Source organism: Eschscholzia californica, unplaced genomic scaffold (assembly GCF_041429995.1).
Source record: "Eschscholzia californica isolate CP2 unplaced genomic scaffold, dmEscCali1.0.p SCAF_2, whole genome shotgun sequence".
In the NCBI taxonomy this organism is placed as follows: domain Eukaryota; kingdom Viridiplantae; phylum Streptophyta; class Magnoliopsida; order Ranunculales; family Papaveraceae; genus Eschscholzia; species Eschscholzia californica.
In genome coordinates, this window is record NW_028238309.1 from 1,886,689 (window position 1) to 1,907,515 (window position 20,827).

At 35.6% G+C, this 20,827-nt stretch overlaps 2 protein-coding genes across 2 annotated transcripts; one reads left to right on the forward strand and one right to left on the reverse strand.

The window, feature by feature from the left end:
* The first annotated feature begins 4,779 nt into the window (after positions 1–4,779).
* Positions 4,780–12,984, forward strand: LOC147555139 (protein NETWORKED 1D-like). The gene is made up of 5 exons (XM_086661138.1): positions 4,780–5,316; positions 5,647–5,720; positions 5,822–6,095; positions 6,380–11,226; positions 11,620–12,984. The coding sequence occupies exons 3-5, from the start codon at positions 5,993–5,995 to the stop codon at positions 12,781–12,783; spliced, it is 6,114 nt and encodes a 2,037-aa protein (XP_086517264.1). The 5' UTR covers positions 4,780–5,316; positions 5,647–5,720; positions 5,822–5,992; the 3' UTR covers positions 12,784–12,984.
* A 3,288-nt stretch (positions 12,985–16,272) lies between these two features.
* Positions 16,273–20,291, reverse strand: LOC147555140 (uncharacterized). The gene is made up of 9 exons (XM_086661147.1): positions 19,534–20,291; positions 18,591–18,655; positions 18,144–18,192; positions 17,913–18,007; positions 17,674–17,759; positions 17,530–17,589; positions 17,361–17,442; positions 16,861–16,974; positions 16,273–16,619 (listed from the first exon to the last, which is right to left on the reverse strand). Exons 1-9 carry the CDS (start codon positions 19,721–19,723, stop codon positions 16,449–16,451), a joined length of 912 nt encoding a protein of 303 aa, XP_086517273.1. The 5' UTR covers positions 19,724–20,291; the 3' UTR covers positions 16,273–16,448.
* Between the last annotated feature and the right edge of the window lie 536 nt (positions 20,292–20,827).

Sequence of the window (20,827 nt, forward strand, 5' to 3'; positions counted from 1 at the left end):
CAAGGATTTCTCTCTTAAGGCAGTCACGGAGGTTCAAGGATCTCTATCTCTCTCGCGGTTTTTATCTATACCACCAATAGACCCACACACTCTCTCTTTTATTTCTCTTTTTGTTTCACTTTCCACATGTTCTTTTCTTTCTTCCCTTGTCCACATGTTCTTCATCTCCCATATTCCATTGTATTTTCTCTCCAAATTGAGTCCATGGTTGCTTTATTTTGTCGTAAAAAAAATCGAAGATAGGAAAGTATATGAAAAATATTAAGGTCATGGTGTAATAACCAGAAGAAATGCCTAAAAACGTAACTTGACAAAAAATTCAAGATACGAAGAACACCGTTTCCTCAACTGAAACCAAGTATGGTACTTTTTTTTTTTGTTGAACTGCCAAGTATGGTACTTGTTATCTCAATGACTCCAAAGTCGAAGGTTTACCTTAAATTAGGTGAAAGAGTTGACTGTTCCACTAATTCAGTATTATTGTTCTGTTTTTTGTCGTGAGGGCGTCAATTTGGAAAGTATTATTATGTAAACAATTATCTGGTTAAATAGGAGAGAGGGAGAAGAGAATAAAGCATAGATGTGTCTACTAATCCGATACAAATCTGTTTTTAAGAGACCATATTATTGTGTTCATCACTCTCTGTTTATGCTTTTGCAGTTTGCTAAATATATGGTAAAGTAGGAATATATATATAACCACTTAAATAATATAAATAATATAAATAAGCACTACCCACACACTTGATATTACTGTTCTTTTAAGTTATTTAGAGATAGATAAGAGAAGAACTTTAGGCAGTCCTTTGTTAGTAGTTCAAAATGAAAAGCCTGCATTTTCGTGTTAGTAAAGGGGAGATGGGTTTTAGTCATTGTCCAGGATCCAAGAAAGTGTAGTACTAGTAGTAGCAGAGAAGGGACCAGTACCTACATAATTGGACGGTGCTAATAGAGAAAGGATCGGTTGGGCCTGGTGCTAACAGAGATGATTACTAACAACTTTTTAGTCCGGTGTCTTTAGAAGCACCCATTAATTTATGGGTTTTTTGAGTTTACCCCCTCAACACTAATTGGTAATTAAGTTTACCTCCCTCAGTAATTGATAATTGAGTTTACCCCCTTCAACTTGTTATTTTAGACAAAATACTAGGGTCATGTTTGGCGTAAAGGAATTAAATCACAAGTTAAATGGTGTATGGACAAAACAAGTCTTTACGAATCATATTCTTGATTAAATCTAACACACTAAGGTATTATAATTACTAAAATCACATTACCCGATCGTTACTTCTTAATAATTATATTCTTTTTCTACACACCGTCAAACATTGTCTTAGTATTTTAAACGAAAATAGTAAGTTGAAGGGTGTAAACTAAATTGTCAATTATTGAGGGGGGTAAACTCAATTACCAATTAGTTTTGAGGGAACCGTTTATTAAAGGCTGCGGCTTTGGGGAATAAAGAAAACTCTCTCGGGAATAAAGACTGAAGTCCACCATTTCTGACTTAGGGAGCATATTTATTTTGGGTCCAAAATATGTCCTTTTCTTTATTTGATCCTTAATCTCCATCTTATTCTCTCTCCTGCTCGACCCCTCTTTCTTCTCTATCTGAAGTGCTTTGATCTCTTTCTTAACCACTCATATTCGCTGAAAGATTGAAGATGGTAATCGAACGATTTAAAGGGTATAAGTCCCTAGCTTTTGATTCTAATTACTCACATAGTGGAATTTGGTCTCCTTTACTCTCTCAAGGACGATTTCCTACAGAAACCCAACTCTTTTGATGAAGAGAAGAAGAAAAGTTCAAGAACAACAACATAACCTGAAAATCAAGGACAAGATTGGGAAACAGATGGTGAAGAGGAAACAAAAGAAAGAGAATAATGATTTGGATCTATCTAAAACTCCCATTAAAACTTCCCCTCCTTAGAAGGTAATTTCTTTCTAGACCAAAATATCTAGGGTTTTGTTCAACCAAATCGGTGGGAAAGAAAATGAAAGACTAATAGATAACCATGGAAGAAACCGGATTTAAATCAATGGGGGTTCTTCTTTTAAGATAAGATCCATGAATGTTGTGGATTGATTACCCATTTCTCTTTGAGTTTCTTACCTTTATTTTTCTTGTGTGTTGTATTTATCACGGATGGATTAAGACCTTCAAAACAATTAGGTCAGGTGATTGATTGCTGCTTCAAAACAATCCAAGAGCAGGGATTGATTACCATGATTGTGTTTTGTATTTTTTTCTTGTGTTTTGTATTTATCAGGGATGGATTAAGTCCATGATTGTTGTTGATTGATTGCTGCTTCAGAACAATCCAAGAAGCAGAAGCCATCTTCATTACAGGTGGATAAACTATGAAATAGAGAGGCCAGGTGAGATTAAATGAGTGAGACAGACCGGCAGATAGAGAGAGTAGGAGAGAGAAAGATGTGCAGATAGAGAGAGTAGGAGAGAGAAAGATGTGGAGATGAAGATTAGGGACCAAAAAACAAGAAATCCAATTTTCGGACAAAAAAATAAAGATGTCAACGAAGTCAATTCTTTTTTACCAAAATCTTTATTCCCCCGAGACTTTTATTTATTCCCCAAAGTCACGGCCTTATTAAAAATAATGTATTACAAAGGTGCTATCTAGTTTTTTTGATATTTTGTTCTGTAGCTAATACTATGTTTCAGCAAATAATAATTTTGCAAAAGAAACACTTTTGTTTAACAAAATCTCTTAAAATAATAACCACCATCAAGTTAATATTATAAAGGTTGAAGAGAGAAGAAGACTACTCCAAGAATGTGATCTGAATATGGGATAGATTTTCTTTTGTTTATACATTTTTGACCCATCTAGCCCGATGGTACTCAAATTATTTAAGTTGACTTCTTAATATTATATATAGTATTATAATATATAATATTGGGTTATTAAATGTATAACGGGTGTAGGTTGGGTTTTAGAGCATCTCTAATGCAAGACTCGGGTGTTTTTTTTTTTAATTTGTGTCTGAATCTAAATTGGCTGAATTTGAATTGGTTGGATCTAAATTGGCTGAATTATTTTACAAATTAGATGTTTATTTTCAAAATTTGATTCATTAGATATGATTTAACATTCTGACCCCCTCGTTAATACATTAAACCAAACAAACCCTAGCCTTCCAAATAACCAAACAAACCCCAACTCCTATTCTCAACAAAAAAAAACAACTCCTCGCCAAATAAAAGTGGTAGAAATTAGGATTTTTTTTTTCATTTTCTCTTCTCATATCCCTCTCCCTCTACTCACTGAACCTCTCTCTGATGGGGAAGTTCTCGCCAGCTCTCTCTCTCATGTATGGCGAAACAAAACCCTAATCTATAAATCTATTTTCCCACTTTCTTGTTCTGGTTTGTGGTGGTGGCGGCTTCTTCATTGTAGTGGTGGTGGCAGCTAGTTTTTGGTGATTTCGATCTGGGTAGTGGTGGTGGTGGCGACTTGTTCATTGTGGTGTTGGCGACCTGGTTCGTTGTAGTGGTGGTGGTGGCGGTGGTTCTGGGTGGTGTTCTATGGTGGTGGTTGTTCTATAGTGGTGGTTGTTCTGTGGTGGTGGTTGTTCTGTGGTGGTGGTGTTTTTGGTGGCGGTTGTATTGTGGTGGTGGTGGTGGTGCTTCTGTGGTGGCGGTTCTATAGTGGTGGTTGTTCTGTGGTGGCGGTGGTTCTATGGTGATGGTGGTGGTTTTGTTATAATTTTTCTTTATCACAGGAGTATTAACGTCATTTCATACTTTTCATAAATAGGGCCTTGGTTTCAGACTTGTTTTAAAGTCTGAAAAAAGTGAGCTCTTTTTCAGCCACTAAGACAAAGACCAAATTCATCATAATTTTCAAATTTTTTTAAATTAAAAAACAAAACAAACACCTGAAATCTGAACTGGATGTCAAATAAAATTTTAGATAAAAAAAACATCACCTCAATCTTAAGTGACACTTAAAATTTTAGAAATATTTTTTAAGAAAAAGCTTCTCTAATATAAAACTCAATTGAGATCTCAATTGAGTGCTCAACAACTTTTTCCTATTAAATGTATGTGTGACATGTGTAACTATAAGAGTTTTTCAGAGTGTTGCATTGAGAAAGAAAATCTCATTTGAGAGTTGACACATAAACCAATTAGATTTCTTTTTTGAGTTTTGCATTGGAGATGCTCTTAGGCCTCTTTCTTGTTGTTGATCTTTAAGCCTCTTTTATTATTGGTTTAATTTAGGCGGTGATCGAGCTTATCACATTTTCATGATATATCAATACCTTGTGACAACTAACGTAAATCGATTGATTTCTTAAAAAAAATACAAATGGATGGAAACTTTCAACAAAAAAAAACTTATGTTTACATAAAAACGTTTATGTTTGACTTTCTTAAAATTGATACGTTTGGTCTGGAGTGTTCACCAAAATTTTCTCGAAAACAGGGCCAACCCCTGTTTTAATTTTCTAACTATGATATCTTAAGACACTCTATGATGTGATTCCATTGCGATAATTCAATAAGTCTATAAATGGATAAAGTACTGATTTTATCTTCAATTTTAGTGTTTCAATTTGTATATGTTCTTTCTATTATACTGGATGGTTTTTCTTTTGCATATCTTCTATAATTTACACAATTTTGCTATTGCTGAATAATCTAGATGATAGTTGGGAGTGTACTTACTAGATTAATATTGTGAATCCGCTACAACATGTTAGATTTTTATAATTATTAAGATTAAGATAAGATTTTTTAAATTAAAATTTAGGGGCAATATTTCTCATAAATTATCAATTATAATTAATTATAGTTAATAATTACAAAAAATCCAAATATTATAAATTAAATCCAAATTGGATTTCCTCCACGTGAAAATCTACATCTTTGTGATTTATACACATGAGAGGATCTTTTCAGTTTCTAACCCTAATTTTGAAAAACATTTTTGATTTAACTATGAAAAACAAAAAGCTAGAAACAAAATTGTGTGCTTTTTGTTGGGATTTGGGTACTTCCAAAAAAGGTTACAAATTTCAATTCTGTGGGTACTCAATCAACAAATCATTTTCCTATAAAATCTATTTGCCCTCACTTTCATTTTTCAATTTCCTTTCTTGTCTTCTTCTCAGTCTTCAGTAGTAGAAAAATCACTGAATTAAGAACTACAGAACAAAAAAAAAAACTGACCCAGATACTAGAGAGAGGCAGAGAGAGAGAAAGTAATGGAGTGAATGGGGAAGTAGCAGCTGAGATCTTCTCACTCATGGCTGCTGATCAAGACCCAGTACCAATTTTCATTTTCTGTTAAGTTCTTTACATTGCTTGATCTAGAAAAATTGTTCCTTTTCATGTTTTAATTCATACCCATACATGAAAAAATCATTATTTGATGATACATTGATTTGGTTCTTGGTTTTTAGGGGATTTTTTTATCTGGGTCCTGGTTGTTTTGAATTTTTGTATTGAATTCTGATATGGGTTAGTGTTGTTTGATTATTTCCATGGGGTTTTAGTCATGAAAGTAACAATGGGAAGAACTTGCATGTGGGTTTCTAGCTATAAGTTTCAAGAATTTTAGGTTTAATGTCTTGATGTTCTGACCCTTTTCTTCAAATCTGAATGTATTTGATTAGGTGCTTGAAATTTTGACTAAGTTGATCTGACTAGAACTTGTTCAGTGATCCTCTGGGTTGATGATCTTCATCAGGTAATTTAATGCAACAAAGTTTGATTTTTCTTATTAGGGTTTACTAGTAAGTATTAACTCTTCCAAATCTGACTTTAATTTGTATTTGAATATTTTACTAGAACTAAATCGAGTATATATCGATCCAAAGTGACTTAAATTCAGATCTGGGTGGTGATAAATTGACTAGATTTGATCTGGCTTGGACTAATTACTTGGAGTTTTACTTTTGGTACAAGAATCGAGTTTCTTCGAAATCAGATCAGATTTTGTTTGTACTTTTAGCTGCAATCATGGGTACATTGATACACAGTGAATCGAGACGTTTATATTCGTGGTGGTGGGATAGTCATATAAGCCCTAAGAACTCAAAATGGCTTCAAGAAAATCTTACAGGTATTCTTCTCCATTGTCATTTTCAATTGGGAAGTCAAGATTTCGCTCAGATAGATCTCTTGCTTTGTAGTTTTCCTGTGGGACATTGCGTTTTCATTGTGAATTGAGATCTTCTAGATTTGATTAGTTATGTGCTAGTATGTTTAGAACTCGAAACAATCTTATCTTCTACTACTATTTGTACTTGGTCAATCGGTTATGATTTTACGAGCTTCGAAAATTGATATTCTAAGCAGATTAGACATATTTTGCTAATGAGTTATGTAATATATTTACTTGAACAGATATGGATGCTAAGGTCAAATCGATGATCAAGCTCATAGAAGAAGATGCAGATTCGTTCGCGAAAAGAGCTGAGATGTACTATAAGAAACGCCCGGAGCTTATTAAATTGGTTGAGGAGTTCTATAGAGCATACCGGGCTTTGGCAGAGAGGTATGATCATGCAACAGGGGCTCTCCATCAGGCCCATCGAACAATGTCAGAAGCGTTCCCTAGTCAAGTTCCATTTGATCTGCTTGAGGATTTGCCATCGGGTTCTTCTGCGGGTGACACGGGCCCTCATACTCCTGGCATGCCACATCCAACCCGTGCATTGTTTGACCCCGATGATTTGCACAAGGATGCTTTGGGTCCGTCTTCTTCTCAATTCCATGCCGCTATTAGCAAACTGGCATTTGCTGATGAAACGAAATTTTTGTCAAGCAAAAAAGGATTGAAGCAACTGAATGAAATGTTTGGGTCCGAAGAAGGGAGCTCCCATCATGCCAAATTTGCACCAGGGAGGGTAAAAAAAGGTATCAACTTTCGCACCGACGATGTAAAAAGCTCATCAGATTATACGGCAGATAGCAAAACTCAATCCTTAACAGAAGCTCTTGCAAAAATAGAAGCTAAAACAGAAGAAAGACTTCGTCAATACCAGCAGAGTTTGCAAAGATTGGGCGATCTAGAAACTGAAGTTTCTCGTGCACAAGAGGATTCCAAAGAACTCGATGAACGAGCTAGTAAAGCCGAAAGTGAAGTTCAAACACTGAAGCAATCCCTTTCTATATTAGAAGATGAGAAAGAAGCAGGTCTTCTTCAATACAAGCAGTGTTTAGAGAGGATATCTAATTTGGAGAACAAAATTTCTCTTGTCGAGGAGGATTCCGAACGATATCAGGAGAGAGCTGGCAAAACCGAAACTGAAGTTCAATTTCTAAAGCAATCTCTAGCTAAACAAGAAGCTGAAAAGGAATCCATTCTTTTCCAATACAGACGGTCTTTGGAAAGGATAGCTAATATGGAGATGGAAATCTCCCGGGCGAAAGAGAATGCTGAAGGACTTAGTAGCCGTGCTACTAAAGCTGAAACTGAAGCTCAAACCCTAAGGGAAATCCTGGTTAGATTAGAATCTGAAAAGGAAGCTGGTCTTGTTCAATATAAAATGTCTTTGGAAACGATAACTGATCTTGAGACTAGAGTATCTCAGGCTGAGAAGGATGCTCAAGGACTTCACGAGCGAGCAAGTAAAGCTGAAACAGAAGCTCAAATTCTACAAGAAGCCCTTGTGGAATTACAATCTGAAAATGAAGCTGGCCTTCTTCAATACAAACAGTGCTTAGACAAAATATCTGATTTGGACTCAAAAGTTTCTCTGGCTGAGGAGGAAGCTGAAGAACTGCAGGTCCGAGCAAGTGACGCTGAAACCGAAGCTCAGAACCTAAAAGAATTTCTTGCTAGATTAGAATCTGAAAAAGAAGCTGGTCTTGTTCAATACAATCAATGTTTGGAAACTATATCTAATCTGGAACGGGAAGTTTCAAGAGCTGAAGAAGATGCTAGAGAATTTCATGACCGTGCATGTAAGGCTGAAACTGAAGCTCAAACACTACAAGAAACTCTTTCCATATTGGAGTCTGAAAAGGAAACTGGTCTCCTTCAAAATAAACTGTGTCAAGAGACAATCTGTAATCTAGAGACCAAAATCTCTCATGCCGAGGAAGTTTCTGAAAGACTTCATGAAAGAGCTGAAAAAGCTGAGAGCAATGTTAAGTCTCTTGAGCAACTTATTGCGACGCTACATGACGAGAAGGTAAATGCTGCTCTTGAATATCAGAATTGTTTGAAGACGGTAGCTAATCTAGAGACCGAGCTTAGTGTGGCCCAAGAGGAGGTTAAAAATCTTAACAGTGAGATAGAAAAAGGGGTAGCGAAGTTGAAAAATTCGGAAGAGCATAACTTTTTGTTGGAAAGGGATAATCAATCTCTACAAGCAGACATCGCCAGTTTGGTGCAGAAGACAGAGAATCAAAGACACAAACTTCTAGAGAAGCACGAGGAATTGGAAAAGCTTTGGTGTAGCTTACAAGAAGAAAGTTTCCGTTCCATGCAGGTTGAAGCCTCATTTCATACTCTCAAGGATTCGCATTTTCACTCTCTGGAAGAACGGAAATCTTTAGCTATGGAACTCCAAAAAGGGGTTCTCATGTTGAAAGGCATGGAGCTTTTGAACCAGAATCTAGAGAGAGAACTTCATCAAGTAAAAGAAGAAAACGACGAACTCAATGAACAGAACTCGTCTTATGCCATGTCAATGAAGAGTATGAAAGCAGAGATCTTTAACATGAGGGGAACGATAGGGAAACATGAAGAAGAGGGTAGACTTCTTGTAGACCAAAAACATGCTCTTCAGCAGGAACTTTACTGTCTGAAAGAGGACATAGAAAACCTGGATAGGCGATACCAAGGTGTTATCGAACAAGTAAATTCAGTTGGGTTGAACCCAGATTGTCTCTGGTCAACTGTGAAAGGTCTGCAAGTTGAGAACTCAAATCTTAAAGACACCATCGAAAAGGATAATGACGAAAAAATTGCTCTATTGGGGAAGTTGAAAAACATGGAGAACCTTATGCAGAAAAACACCTTTCTAGAAAATTCTCTCTCCGAAATTAATGCAGAAATAGAAAGGTTAAGAATGAAGGTAGAAGCATTAGAAAGCTCACACTCGTCTCTTGATGAAGAAAAAAGTTTCCTTCTTGCGCAGAAGTCTACCTTGGTTTCTCAGTTAGAGATTATTACCGTAAAAATGGAGAAGCTGTCGAAGGAAAATGATTTGCTTGAAAATTCGATCTCTGATAAAAATGATGAAGTTGAAGCATTGAGAAGAAAATTGAATTTCTTCGAAGAATCTTACTGGTCTCTTGAGAATGAAAAATCTTGCATTTCCACTGAAAGAGACATTCTATTGTCCAATTTAGAAGGTATAGAGAAAACACTTGAAGTGCTGCAGACGAAATACGCAGAATTAGAAGAAAAATACTCAAACCTCGAAAAGGAGAAGGCATTCACCTCTCGACAAGTGAAGGAACTAAAATACTCCTTGGACTCAGAGAAACAAGAACATGCTAACTTCATCCGGTCCAGTGAGATCAAGCTGGCTCATTTTGAAGACCAGATATATTACTTGCAAGAAGAAAGTCGTCGTATGCAGAAAGAATTTGAAGAGGAACAAGATAAAGCGATAAAATCCCAGGTTGAAATTTTCATCATGCATAGGTTGATCAAAGATATGGCAGAGAAGAACTTATCTCTGATGATTAAGTGCCACAAATACTTCGAAGCATCCAAGAAGTCAGAGACTAGTATATCTGAACTTGAACTGAAGTTGTTTGAACAACAGGTAGAATCGAATACTTCCCTAAACAAACTTGAAGGCTTGAGGATGGCACTTCATGAAATTATGAAGTCGCTCGAGATTGAGCCAGATTATGAAATTAAAGATGATAAAATGCTTATGCAGCATATTTTACATACAATTGAAGAGATAAGGAGTTCTTTATTGACATCCCAGGATGAGAACCAAAAACTACTGTTTGAGAAGTTAATACTTGTTACCTTTCTAGAACGACTGAGAGTAGAGGCATCAGAAATCGAGTGTGCGAACAACAACCTTGATCAGAAGTTCAAGATAAGGTCAGAGGAACTAATGCTGCTGCAGAGGGAGAAACAAGAACTCCTTGATACGAATGAACAGTTGAGACTGGATGTGAAATCAGGAGAACAGAGGGAGGAAGTTCTAAAGGCAGAAGTGGAAAATCTATATGGAACATTGTCGGATTTAAAGGAATCAAACTGTGTATTAGAATATGAAAATTACAAGGTAAAAGAAGAAAAGAAATCTTTAACGAAGGAATGCTCGGTTTTGAAGGAAGAAAACTTCGTACTTCAAGAGGAGAACGGTATTATTCTTGGGGAAGTCGTGACTCTAGGCAATATTTCTTTGATCTTGAAGAGCTATTGCACTGAGAAGTCTTGGGAAATAGAAGTGCTCGGTAAAAATATGGACGGTCTTCATGGGGTTAAAGGTGACCTCGAGAAAGAGGTTACTACAAGTGGGAAAAAGTTGGAAATTGTCGAAATGGAAAATATTCATCTCAAGAGTTCAGTTGTAAAGTTAGAGGATGAATTGAACACAGCTAGGGAAATGAATGACCAGGTGATTCGTCTACTGGAGAAAGAAAAGGATATGCTTAGTCGGAAGGAGTTGGAGCTTTCAGAAGCTGAACATAAACTCAAAGCTATGCAGAGTGAAACCGAAGAGTTACGTGGAGATATGATACGTCCGAAGATGGATAACGACGAGGCAAGGTTGATAAGAGAGGAGTTAGAAAAGCAGAATCTCAAGGAGCTGGAAGATAATACTCGTCTGACGAAAGAGATTAGATTCCGTAAAGAAGCTCACGAGGAATCAGAGTCAGAATTGTTGAAACTGCAAGAAGAAATTAAAGATTGCAAGCTAAGAGAAAAGAAATTGAGTTTTGAGCTCGAAAAAGAGGTTCAGCTCCAGGAGGTTGATGCTGCCACCTTATATACTGACCTTCAGATGTCTACTATCTGCTCACATCTATTCGAGTCGAAGGTACTTGAGGTTGTTGTTTCATGCAAGAATCTTGAAGATGAAAACACTTCTAAAGAAGCAGAGATCAGGCAACTCAGAGAAAGACTTACTGGCTTGGAAGGAGAAAGTGAAGTGCTGAAGTTAAAATTAGCCGCATATTTGCCTGTCATGGATTCTTTGAAGGACAATATACTATCACTTGAAGGCCATTTACTTCCAGAGACAACAATCCAAGAAGGTGTTAATCAGGTATACTTGTTTTTCTTTATACATTAATATAACCAGATCTGACTTCATTTTCCTGACTTCAAACCCCACCTAACCTAAACCGTTCCAGACCAGGAGAATACGTCCTTGAGTAAACCTGGAAGAAACTCGAAAAAGTATCATCTTTCCGAAACTTAGTTGCATTTGCGTATTTACTTAGTTGAACAGTACGTGTAGTTTACCACTTTTTTGTTAAAACCCTCAAGAGTCCTGCAGATTTATATTGTAATCTTTAACTGAATGCAATACTCAATCTGTCTTGGCATCTTCTGTTAACGATAGTCAAACATTAGCTAAAGCTAGGGGTGGTTCTGAATCTTCGCCTTTTCTTTAATACACTATAACACAAATCTTATCTCACAACTGCTTGCCCAGGATGGGGAGCTTGCCCATATGCATGGCCAGAGCTGCCAAGAACTAAATGAAGAGCAAAGTAAGTCGGTAATAGATGGAGTTTCATACTTGCAGGAATTGCAGACAAGAGTTATAGCAGTTCAGAAGGCATTTATGGAAATTGAGAAGCTTAGAGATAAAGAAAGATTAGATAATAGTATCAGACTAGAGGCTGCCATGAAAGAAATTGAAGATTTAAAATCTAAAACTAGCAATGTTCAAGAGGAAGAAGTTCAAACGATTAGGAATACGACCTCTATGGAAAAGGAGGAACTTGGGGCTGATCCTAGTAATCTCCAAGTTCGGGGAACTGATTCTGAAATCTCAGAAGTGGGAGACGAGATTCCGGTTAAAGATATTCCACTAGATCAGATCTCAGAATGTTCTTCCTATGATCGTGGGTTTGGCTCACGTGGAATGAGCAGGAGAGTTAATAGCGAGATAGATGATCAAATGCTTGAATTATGGGGAACCAGTGATTCTATTGAACCAATGATCAATATGCCAGATCGAAGCGAAAATCCTGAGTCAGAGTTAGAGGCTGAGAAAGAACTGCGTAAAGACAAGCTAGAAATATCCAAGAGAAGAACAGAGCCGAACCAAGAAGCAAACAAAAGAAAATTCTTAGAAAGACTTGCTTCTGATGCCCGAAAGTTGTCGGAACTTCAAATAACCATCCAAAATTTGAGAAAGAACGTAGAGAAATCGAAAAAGAATAAGAAGACAAAGTCTATTGAATACAATAATATTAAGCAGCAGATAAAAGATTTTGAGGAAACTCTTGTACAGTTGGTTGATGGTACTGGAAACTTGATTAAAAAAGCTGAAGAGGGATGTCTGCCCTCTCGCCGAAGTGATCAGGACGAGTTTGAAGCAAGTGCAAAGCGATGGAGGAGAATCATAGAACAAGCAAAAGAAGGTTCTGAAAAGATTGGTAGACTGGAATTGGAACTGAAGGAAATCCAGTCTGTTTTGCTGAAGCTTGGTACCCAAAACGGAAACAAAGGAATCAATGGTGCTAATAAAAACGCGGGAATTCTCCTGCGCGATTATATCTATGGTGGTGTAAGAGGTAGTAGTAACCAGTCGAAAAAGAAGCTTTCGTTTTTTGCCTGCATAAGGAGGCCTTCAACCAAGGAAGAGTGAGGTAAAAATTTGAGCTTATATACAAACATTTCAGCTTTAATGTATTTAGTTTAGTAGATTTCTACCACCATTGTCACTGAAGTTTCATTCTACTTTAGTTTCACTTAGCTTTCATCATCCATTCTAGTTGAATAAAACAACTCAAAGTTAACTTACAAGTCAAAACTCAGAATGTATATGATGTTTGACTCTTTTGAATCACTTATTGTTCGTATTAAATATCAAATTCAGACAACTAAAAGAACATACGATAAAAAAAAAAGGTGTTTTGTTCATACCCCTCATCCTAAAATTCGAGGTAAACTAAATTACCAAATAGTGAAAGAAGCTAATTAGTGTTGAAGGTTAAGGTCAAAAAACCTTTTAAAAAAGTCAGTGTTTTTAGTGATAAGGATGGCTTGTATGAATTTCTTCATTATGGAAGAATAGGTTTATGATATTTTCTGTGCAAATGTAGGGCAAGAGATGTACAATTACAGTTGTGACCCTAAGTAAAAGAGACAGAGACATTTACACCAAAACAAAACTATATACATTAACTGAAGATTTTTGCCTTCTTTTTTTACCATCAAATACATTTTTATCATTCATTATAACAATAACATAAACACAAGATTCTTGTCTTTCTTTACTATCAAAGAAGCTAATAATAAACTCTTGGGTTAATTACTTACGTTCAGGGCCGGCCCTGAGCCCAAAGCGAGTAAAGCCTCGCTTTGGGCCCCCAATTTTAAGGGCCACATTTTCATTTGTAGTCTTTCTTGTGGGGTGTCGAAAAAAGATTAACCTGGGCCTCACAACGAGAAGCGCGTTGGAGAATTCAAAGAACAGTTTGGCATATCCGCACAAGGGGGCCCCAAATTGAGTGGGTTTCACGCAACTTTGAAAGTTTTGTTTTTATTTGGCCCATAGTTGTGATCAACCGCCAGATAGGGCCCCTAGTTGTTACCCACTGCAATATTTAACCCTTGTATTTATCCAGCACTCCAACTTGGCCCCCAAATTGTAATTTCATTAGCAAATCTTAACATTCAATTTCATTAGCAAAATTCAACATTCAATTTCATTAGCCAATTGTCGTTCAAGCATTTGTCAACGAGTTACACACGCGTCGCTCACTCTTTTATTCATATGCCTCTCCCTTCTTTCTCCCGTTCTCCCTTCTCACAGTCAGAAACTCGAGAATTTGAAGGGCAAACACTATAGAGGGTTTAAATATTTTTTGTCCGAAAAGATTGTGTAAGAACATCTTTTTACGTAATTGGAAATTTTAGATACTTGTAATTCTTATATTAATATGTATATGTATGTTATATGTATTTTTTTTAATGAACATATTATATGTAGAAACTGAGTCGAATTTCTTATTCATCTTGGTAAAAACTTATTCATCTTGGTAAAAATACATGTGAACACTTTTTAAACTTCAACTTCCTGTGGAAACCCATGTAAATTATGAATAATTGTGGAACAACATGTGTCTAAATCTTGCATAATATGTACGTATTCTTATAGATTTTATTATGTTCAAATTCGTTCAGATTTTCATACAAAGTTGAGCCTTCAAAATTTATAGATCATTTGAGAGAAAAGATTATACCTACATGTAACTACCGTTTTCAAATATAATTAAACTAATCCCACTCATTTATGTTTATCAAATTTTGTTGTGTACAAACTATGTGGCTGAGTAGGAGGAATAAAAAAGAGGAAGAAAAAGATCTACTTTAGTACATGAAAATGTAAGTGGTATTTATATATCGTGAAAATTTTATGTACAAAATTATTTTCTTATGTTAAGAGTCGAAAGAACAAATTTCAATCTAGAAGATAATATCTTAGCTAATTTTAATTTATCATTGTTAATTTTATGCACGTAAATGATCCCACCTATGGTTCCACCTCGGTATACATGTGTAAGGCATAGGGCCACATTTTTTGGGTATGCTTCGGGCCACCAAAAACTCAGGGCCGGCCCTGCTTACGTTTTGGCTGATAAAAAACAAGGTTCCAGCATAATTGATACATCGTATACGGACGGTGGTTCTTCAAATTTCAACTAACAATTAAGAAAAAGAACGGTTAAAATGGAGAGACATAATTACCAGGTATTTAGAGATATTGCTACGGAGAGCAATACCTGTGATGAAATCTTTTTCGTAGCAAGATCGACAGTAATATTTGGAGCTATTACTTTTTCTTTTCTTTTTTCTGTTAAGAAGGAAGCATTACCTTCAAATTTAATGATTTTTGAAAACAGTTTTCTCCAACTCAATTTTTTGCCCCTACTTCAAACTAACAATGAAATTAAAGACAACCATTATACTTGCAACTCTGAAATGTACAAGCGACTAAAGCAACTTTATACACGCGTCAAGGTGTATGGTGGTTTAGGGTAATATTATTCTTATAATTATCTTCTTATAATTTTTATTTTCTCTACGAAATCATCTAGATTTACCCTTCACCAAAATATTCTATAACCTTCTTATTTGCCTAACACATGGAAATGTTATTAGGTTACCCATGCATTTCACATGTCTTGCTCCAATTTACATTGCATATTTGCATCTCAAGAAGGCACTCTATTTTTTCTAGAGTGTTCTCTTGAGATATCTCTATCTGCCCTCAACGCATCATCTTGAATATTCAGATAGAGTGTTATGTTAGAGAGAGTTTAAAAAAAACTCTAAAACTCATATGTGACACACAAAAAAAGCACCAGAGATGTTCTAATTGTCCAACCCATGACTATTTGAATTTCACCCAAATAAAAATCAAGTCTTCTATATTTTTTAAATAACTAATTATTTCTTTATACAAATAATTATACCACATGAGTAAATAAGATAAGTTTAGAGTTTCGCATTGGAGAAAAAAATAAAAATTGAGAATATCTATTTTCGTCACGTAAGAGTAAGAATTCCAATTGGAACTTTGACACATAGACCATTAGACATTTTTTTTGAGTTTTGGATTGGAGATGCTCTAATTCTAAGTGTAAAATATCTCTCACTTTGGTTCTTATCACTTCATACATTTTCGTATGGTATCAGTTTGAGAATTTAGAGTGAGCTCAATTAAAATATTCACCATTTTAAGACTTCCATAAGATATGATAACATCGCTGTTCTATGTTAAAAAAAAATATCATTTTTTCAATTGGGTTCTTATTTAACGTATTTATTTTGTCTAAGAAATCGATATCATTTGATGGATGAAGTTGATATTTTTTTAATCTAGCCAATAACCACTATTTCTTTCAAATGTGATACCATAGATGGAGATCTAATCTCAAAGAGGAAAAAAACTAATAGTTCATTGGTGTTTATTTTCTACAGAAAAAAAAAATGTCAAGTAAAATCTGGTTTCTATTTCTGTTTCAAAATTTTGTCTAGAAAAAAAAAAAATTTCTCCCGCAATGAAATAAAATTTGGTGAAAAATTTTGTAACCAATGAAATTTCCCAAGAAAATATTGAATTATGCTAAGGAAAAATTCCCTTGTTGCCACATAAATTTTTTTAAAAAATAACCAATAAAATTTCGGACTGAGACACAGAAAATATTTTACCGAAGATAATTGCAACATTTCTGCTATTTGTACCCATTTCTGCAAAACGTTATGGGTGACTGGTCTAAATTATACATCCGAAGGACTTGAGAGTCAAGATTGAAGCTTCAAATTTCTAAGGGTTGCCTTGAGCAGAGTAAGCTTGTTGGGAGCTCTCTTACTGTAGTCTTTCTCCAAAGCTGTCGCTGCGAGAGATTGAAGTTCTGAGCTCTCTTTATCTTCCTTATTCCGTCCTCTCGTCAGCTGCCCAATTGCAACACTAGTCTGTATATTAAATCAACAAAATTCAGCATTAGAACTCAAATTTTGAATCATATCCGGTTAACAGATTAAATAATCAAGATAATATGTTTTTATTCTTTATATGAACATGATACTGCGTGTTCTCGTGCTCGGATGCATCTTCACTGAATAAAAACGTAACGAGACAAGAAAGCTAAAACTCAGATATCACCATTAGCGATAAGATAGATTTTGTTAGGAATGGGATTAAAGAAATTCTTACCAAGCAAATACCATAAAGAGCTCTTGTGTTCTTGCCCCCTGTCAAGTCTATGGTAGATGCATAGTACTTTTTAGCTGACTGAAGATTTTCTAGGCCACCCAGAGTGTAGAGGACCTAATGAAGCAAAAAAATTGAGAAGTTTGAGCTACTAAGAAGTACGGTTTATGGAAATCTAGAGAAGTTGCGGGGTTCTCAATTTCATTACAAATATGTTCATCTTTTGTCGACTAGATTTTGGTTTATGCAACACTCAACAATACCAATGTTCATATTGACCGACGTTGTACAGAAGCTTTTTCCTATCTTTCCTATGTTAGCAGGATTTTGCTCCACTTTATATTATCAGAAAATCCGAAAAACAAAGAGAACGAACATGGCCAGAATATACCTCCAAATGGGTCCATATTTTACTTGTTCAAGGGATAAGTTCAAGTTCTAAAAAGGAAGAACATTGGCATTAACGAATCATACGAACAACTAAAGGTGAAAACAGCACTCACGTCAGCATATGCTAGATGGTATAAAGGAACTGTGGGTTGACATAATATTAGCTCCTCGTAGCAGAAAGCTGCTTGTTTATACCTGGCAAACAAGAAAGAAAATGAAAGTTCATACAATAACTAAATTTCCCTAAAAGGCTCAAATTAATCTGAATGAGACGTATATTACATTTGAAGTGAAACATATATTTCAGCTAGTTCTCTCCAAGCATCATGGTCTGCCATAAATCTGAAACAGAATAAAGCCCATTTATCTCAGCTATGTAAGCAGATCAAAGTAGTACATACAAGCCAAGTTATCTGCTTCACTAACGTTTCAAGGTAAGTATTGAGCCTGTCAATAGCCACAGAGATATTGCCTTGTGCCTTTGCCATAGCAACTCTCCTCTTGTGAATTGCCTAAACAGAGGGTTAGAATTTGAGAGTTTAGCTTATAGTGTGACTTTGAAACAACATATATATATATATATAAGCTTATAGTGTGACTTTGAAACAACATATATATATATATAGAACTTGTTGTACATCAGGATGAATGAATAGTAACTCTACTTGATCTAGTGGGTTATCAGCCAGAAGGTTTGAGTAGGCTATTTCTGCATCTGCCCATGATCCCTTTGCTTCTAGCAGCATCCCTTCAAGTCTGCCTGTGAATAAGAAACGTAAATCATCAACTAATCCTAATGACCCAAGCAGAACCCTAATATGTAGTAATATTTTATTTCCACTTTCTGAGTTTACATATACTATAAAGAGCACAATAAAGTATCTCAGCGAACTCACCTACTCTCAAGCTCTCAGGAAATTGCTTTCGGAGAACCTTCACACAATCCTGCACAAGAAAATTCAAAGCTTAACCAACTACTATTCCTCGAATTGCAACAAATTGTATTTTGAACATATAACATTACAACGGCAGTAGCGTCTTCCTCCATTGAATAGCATATAGTTGCCATTTTTGTTGATAAAAGGGAAAAATGAAAACAAATTAGAAATAACTAACAAGTTAACAAATTTGCCAACTCAAGGCGCAAAAAGAAGTTCATCTCGACACCAAATCCTGCTAGAACGATAACAAGAGAACTTGCTAATTCAAAATCCTTAGCTCACACGCAAACTAAATGTCTATGCCTAACTAGACTATTTATTTCATTTATAAACTACTAAAACATTATTGCACGCAGCCTTCAAATCGTATGCTTTATTTCTTAAAAGATCAACTAAATCTACCTTCGCAACATCAATTCTTTGACAGTCCATAGCTGCAATAGCCACTTGCTCATAAAGAGTCCACTCTACATCGAGAAATAAGTGCTTATAAATCAGATGTACAATAGAATATACCATAAGTCGCCAAATTAAAGCGAAATCAAAAGTAGAATTAGAACAGGAAAATTAAATAAACACAAAAGAAAGGAAAACGCAAACTGCTTGAGAAATCAGAAAGTTTATTAACAATAAACCGGACGTAGTGTTGGTTGTACATATTATATTCTTGTTAATAGTGAAATTGTGCATCGAAATTGACTCCGGGGCAATTCTCAATTGATTTCTTGGCAGTAGATATGGTTTCTGCAAATAACAGTATTATCATCTACCACAAAAAGTAGATGGTTGAATAAGAAATTTCTTCCCAGAAACCTATAGCCACCCCAAACTTTTGACCCCATAGTCGTCTCTTAATGTGAAAATCTACTAGAAAATTTCTTTCCAACTAAAATCACATCTCCCTAATGTTCATTTTGAATCATCGTATGAATAACCGCTCTATCTATAGAATCTATGATCCACCTTTCCAAATCATTGATTGGCTCTTCATTATCCCACTTTAGTAGCTTAAGCTATGATAATCTCATGCTTTTTCCCTTGAAGACACAACCTACTGAACAAAAGCGAATTATATCCTAGCTTTCACCAAGTATAGAAACCACCCAAATACCCACAAAGAATCAAATTCTAAGCAAAACTAATGAAACCCATTTCACAAATCATTCAAACAAAAAGAAATCACCCCACTTGATAACATTGAGAAACAAGTAATACCCAGAAAAAAAAAAGATTTGAACTTTTTCATTCGAATCACAGAATTATCAAATAGTAATGAAGTAGAAAAATCAAGTAACTGAACCATAGAAAGAATGATTAGGGTTTTAATAAGAAAGTAGATAATTACCATCTCCACCACCGAGTTTGGATCGTTTTTTAGGATCGTTCAAAATCGGTAACCCATGTTTCAAAACTTTATCAGAACGCCTAACTTGAAGTTTAGTAAGGAGAGAAAGATACTCCCAATCACCACCACCACCATTATCGACCTGGTTTTCAAGCCTAGTTAACTCAATTTCTTCTGTTGCTCTTACCATCTCTTGTTTGAAATTCAGTTGGGAAAGACTTTGAGCAAGGAAGATGAAGAGAGTGTGGATCTCTCTCTCTCTCTCGCGCGATCACTTTTCTTTCTCTAGATGGCTTTGGGGATCTGTTGTTTGTGACCCGTGGTGGCGGCAATGCGGCATGCATCAACTATTTTAGGTGAAATATTTTTGTTGTCGCAGATAGAGGTGTGCAAAAATAGACCAAACTAGTCCGGTCGATTTTCAACCCGAACCAAACAACGAGAGGGTTAGTACGTTGTAAGTTTTCAAAAATCGAACCAAAGAACACTCTTAACCCCCAACGGCTTATATCTTCATGTCCATTGTTCGAGAAGGGGTATTAGCAAACTACCCCTAGAAGGGTCATTAGCAAACTGCTATTACAAATGATCCTTCGTAAAGAAACTTTTTCCCTCTCTTCTCTTTCGCGAGTACCCCATCGACATTTTGATCTTTTTCCTCTTTTAACTCGATCTCTCTCTCCTTTTATGTTGTGGTGAAGGATCCTCCCGTCACCGGAATGACGAGAGATGAAAGTCGATAGAGAAATGATGATGGTGATCAAAGATGGCGTTAGAGGGAAAGGAAGAAGAATTTTTTTAATGAAAGGTCGCGAACAACCATTATACAGGATGACCTGCTTCAAGAAATGACTTGAATGCCCTAAGATTATTTCGGAAGCATAGAAAATCTTGAATGTTCCTAAGATTATTTCCAAAGCCACGATCACTACAAATTTCGAAGCGCCAACCACGTAAAAAGAAAATTCTCATTACTCATTAGGATTCGTATATAGGCTGGTTTTAAGTTCATTCGACATAGATGTCAATTTCACACTTTCACAGATTCAAATGAACTAAATTTTAGACAAATATACAAACGCTACCTCTCAAATAACTCAAATTGACCTAGGTTCTCTTTGAAGTAAAAAAAAGAGAAACAGATTGTCTTTCGGGTTGGACTGATGTTCATTGATACTACTACACAATGAAATATTGTTCAATATGCATTAACGAATAACAACCATCAACATTGCATTGACTCAATGGTTCACTTGTCGATATGTAATGGCAGTAATATGTTTATAACTAAAAG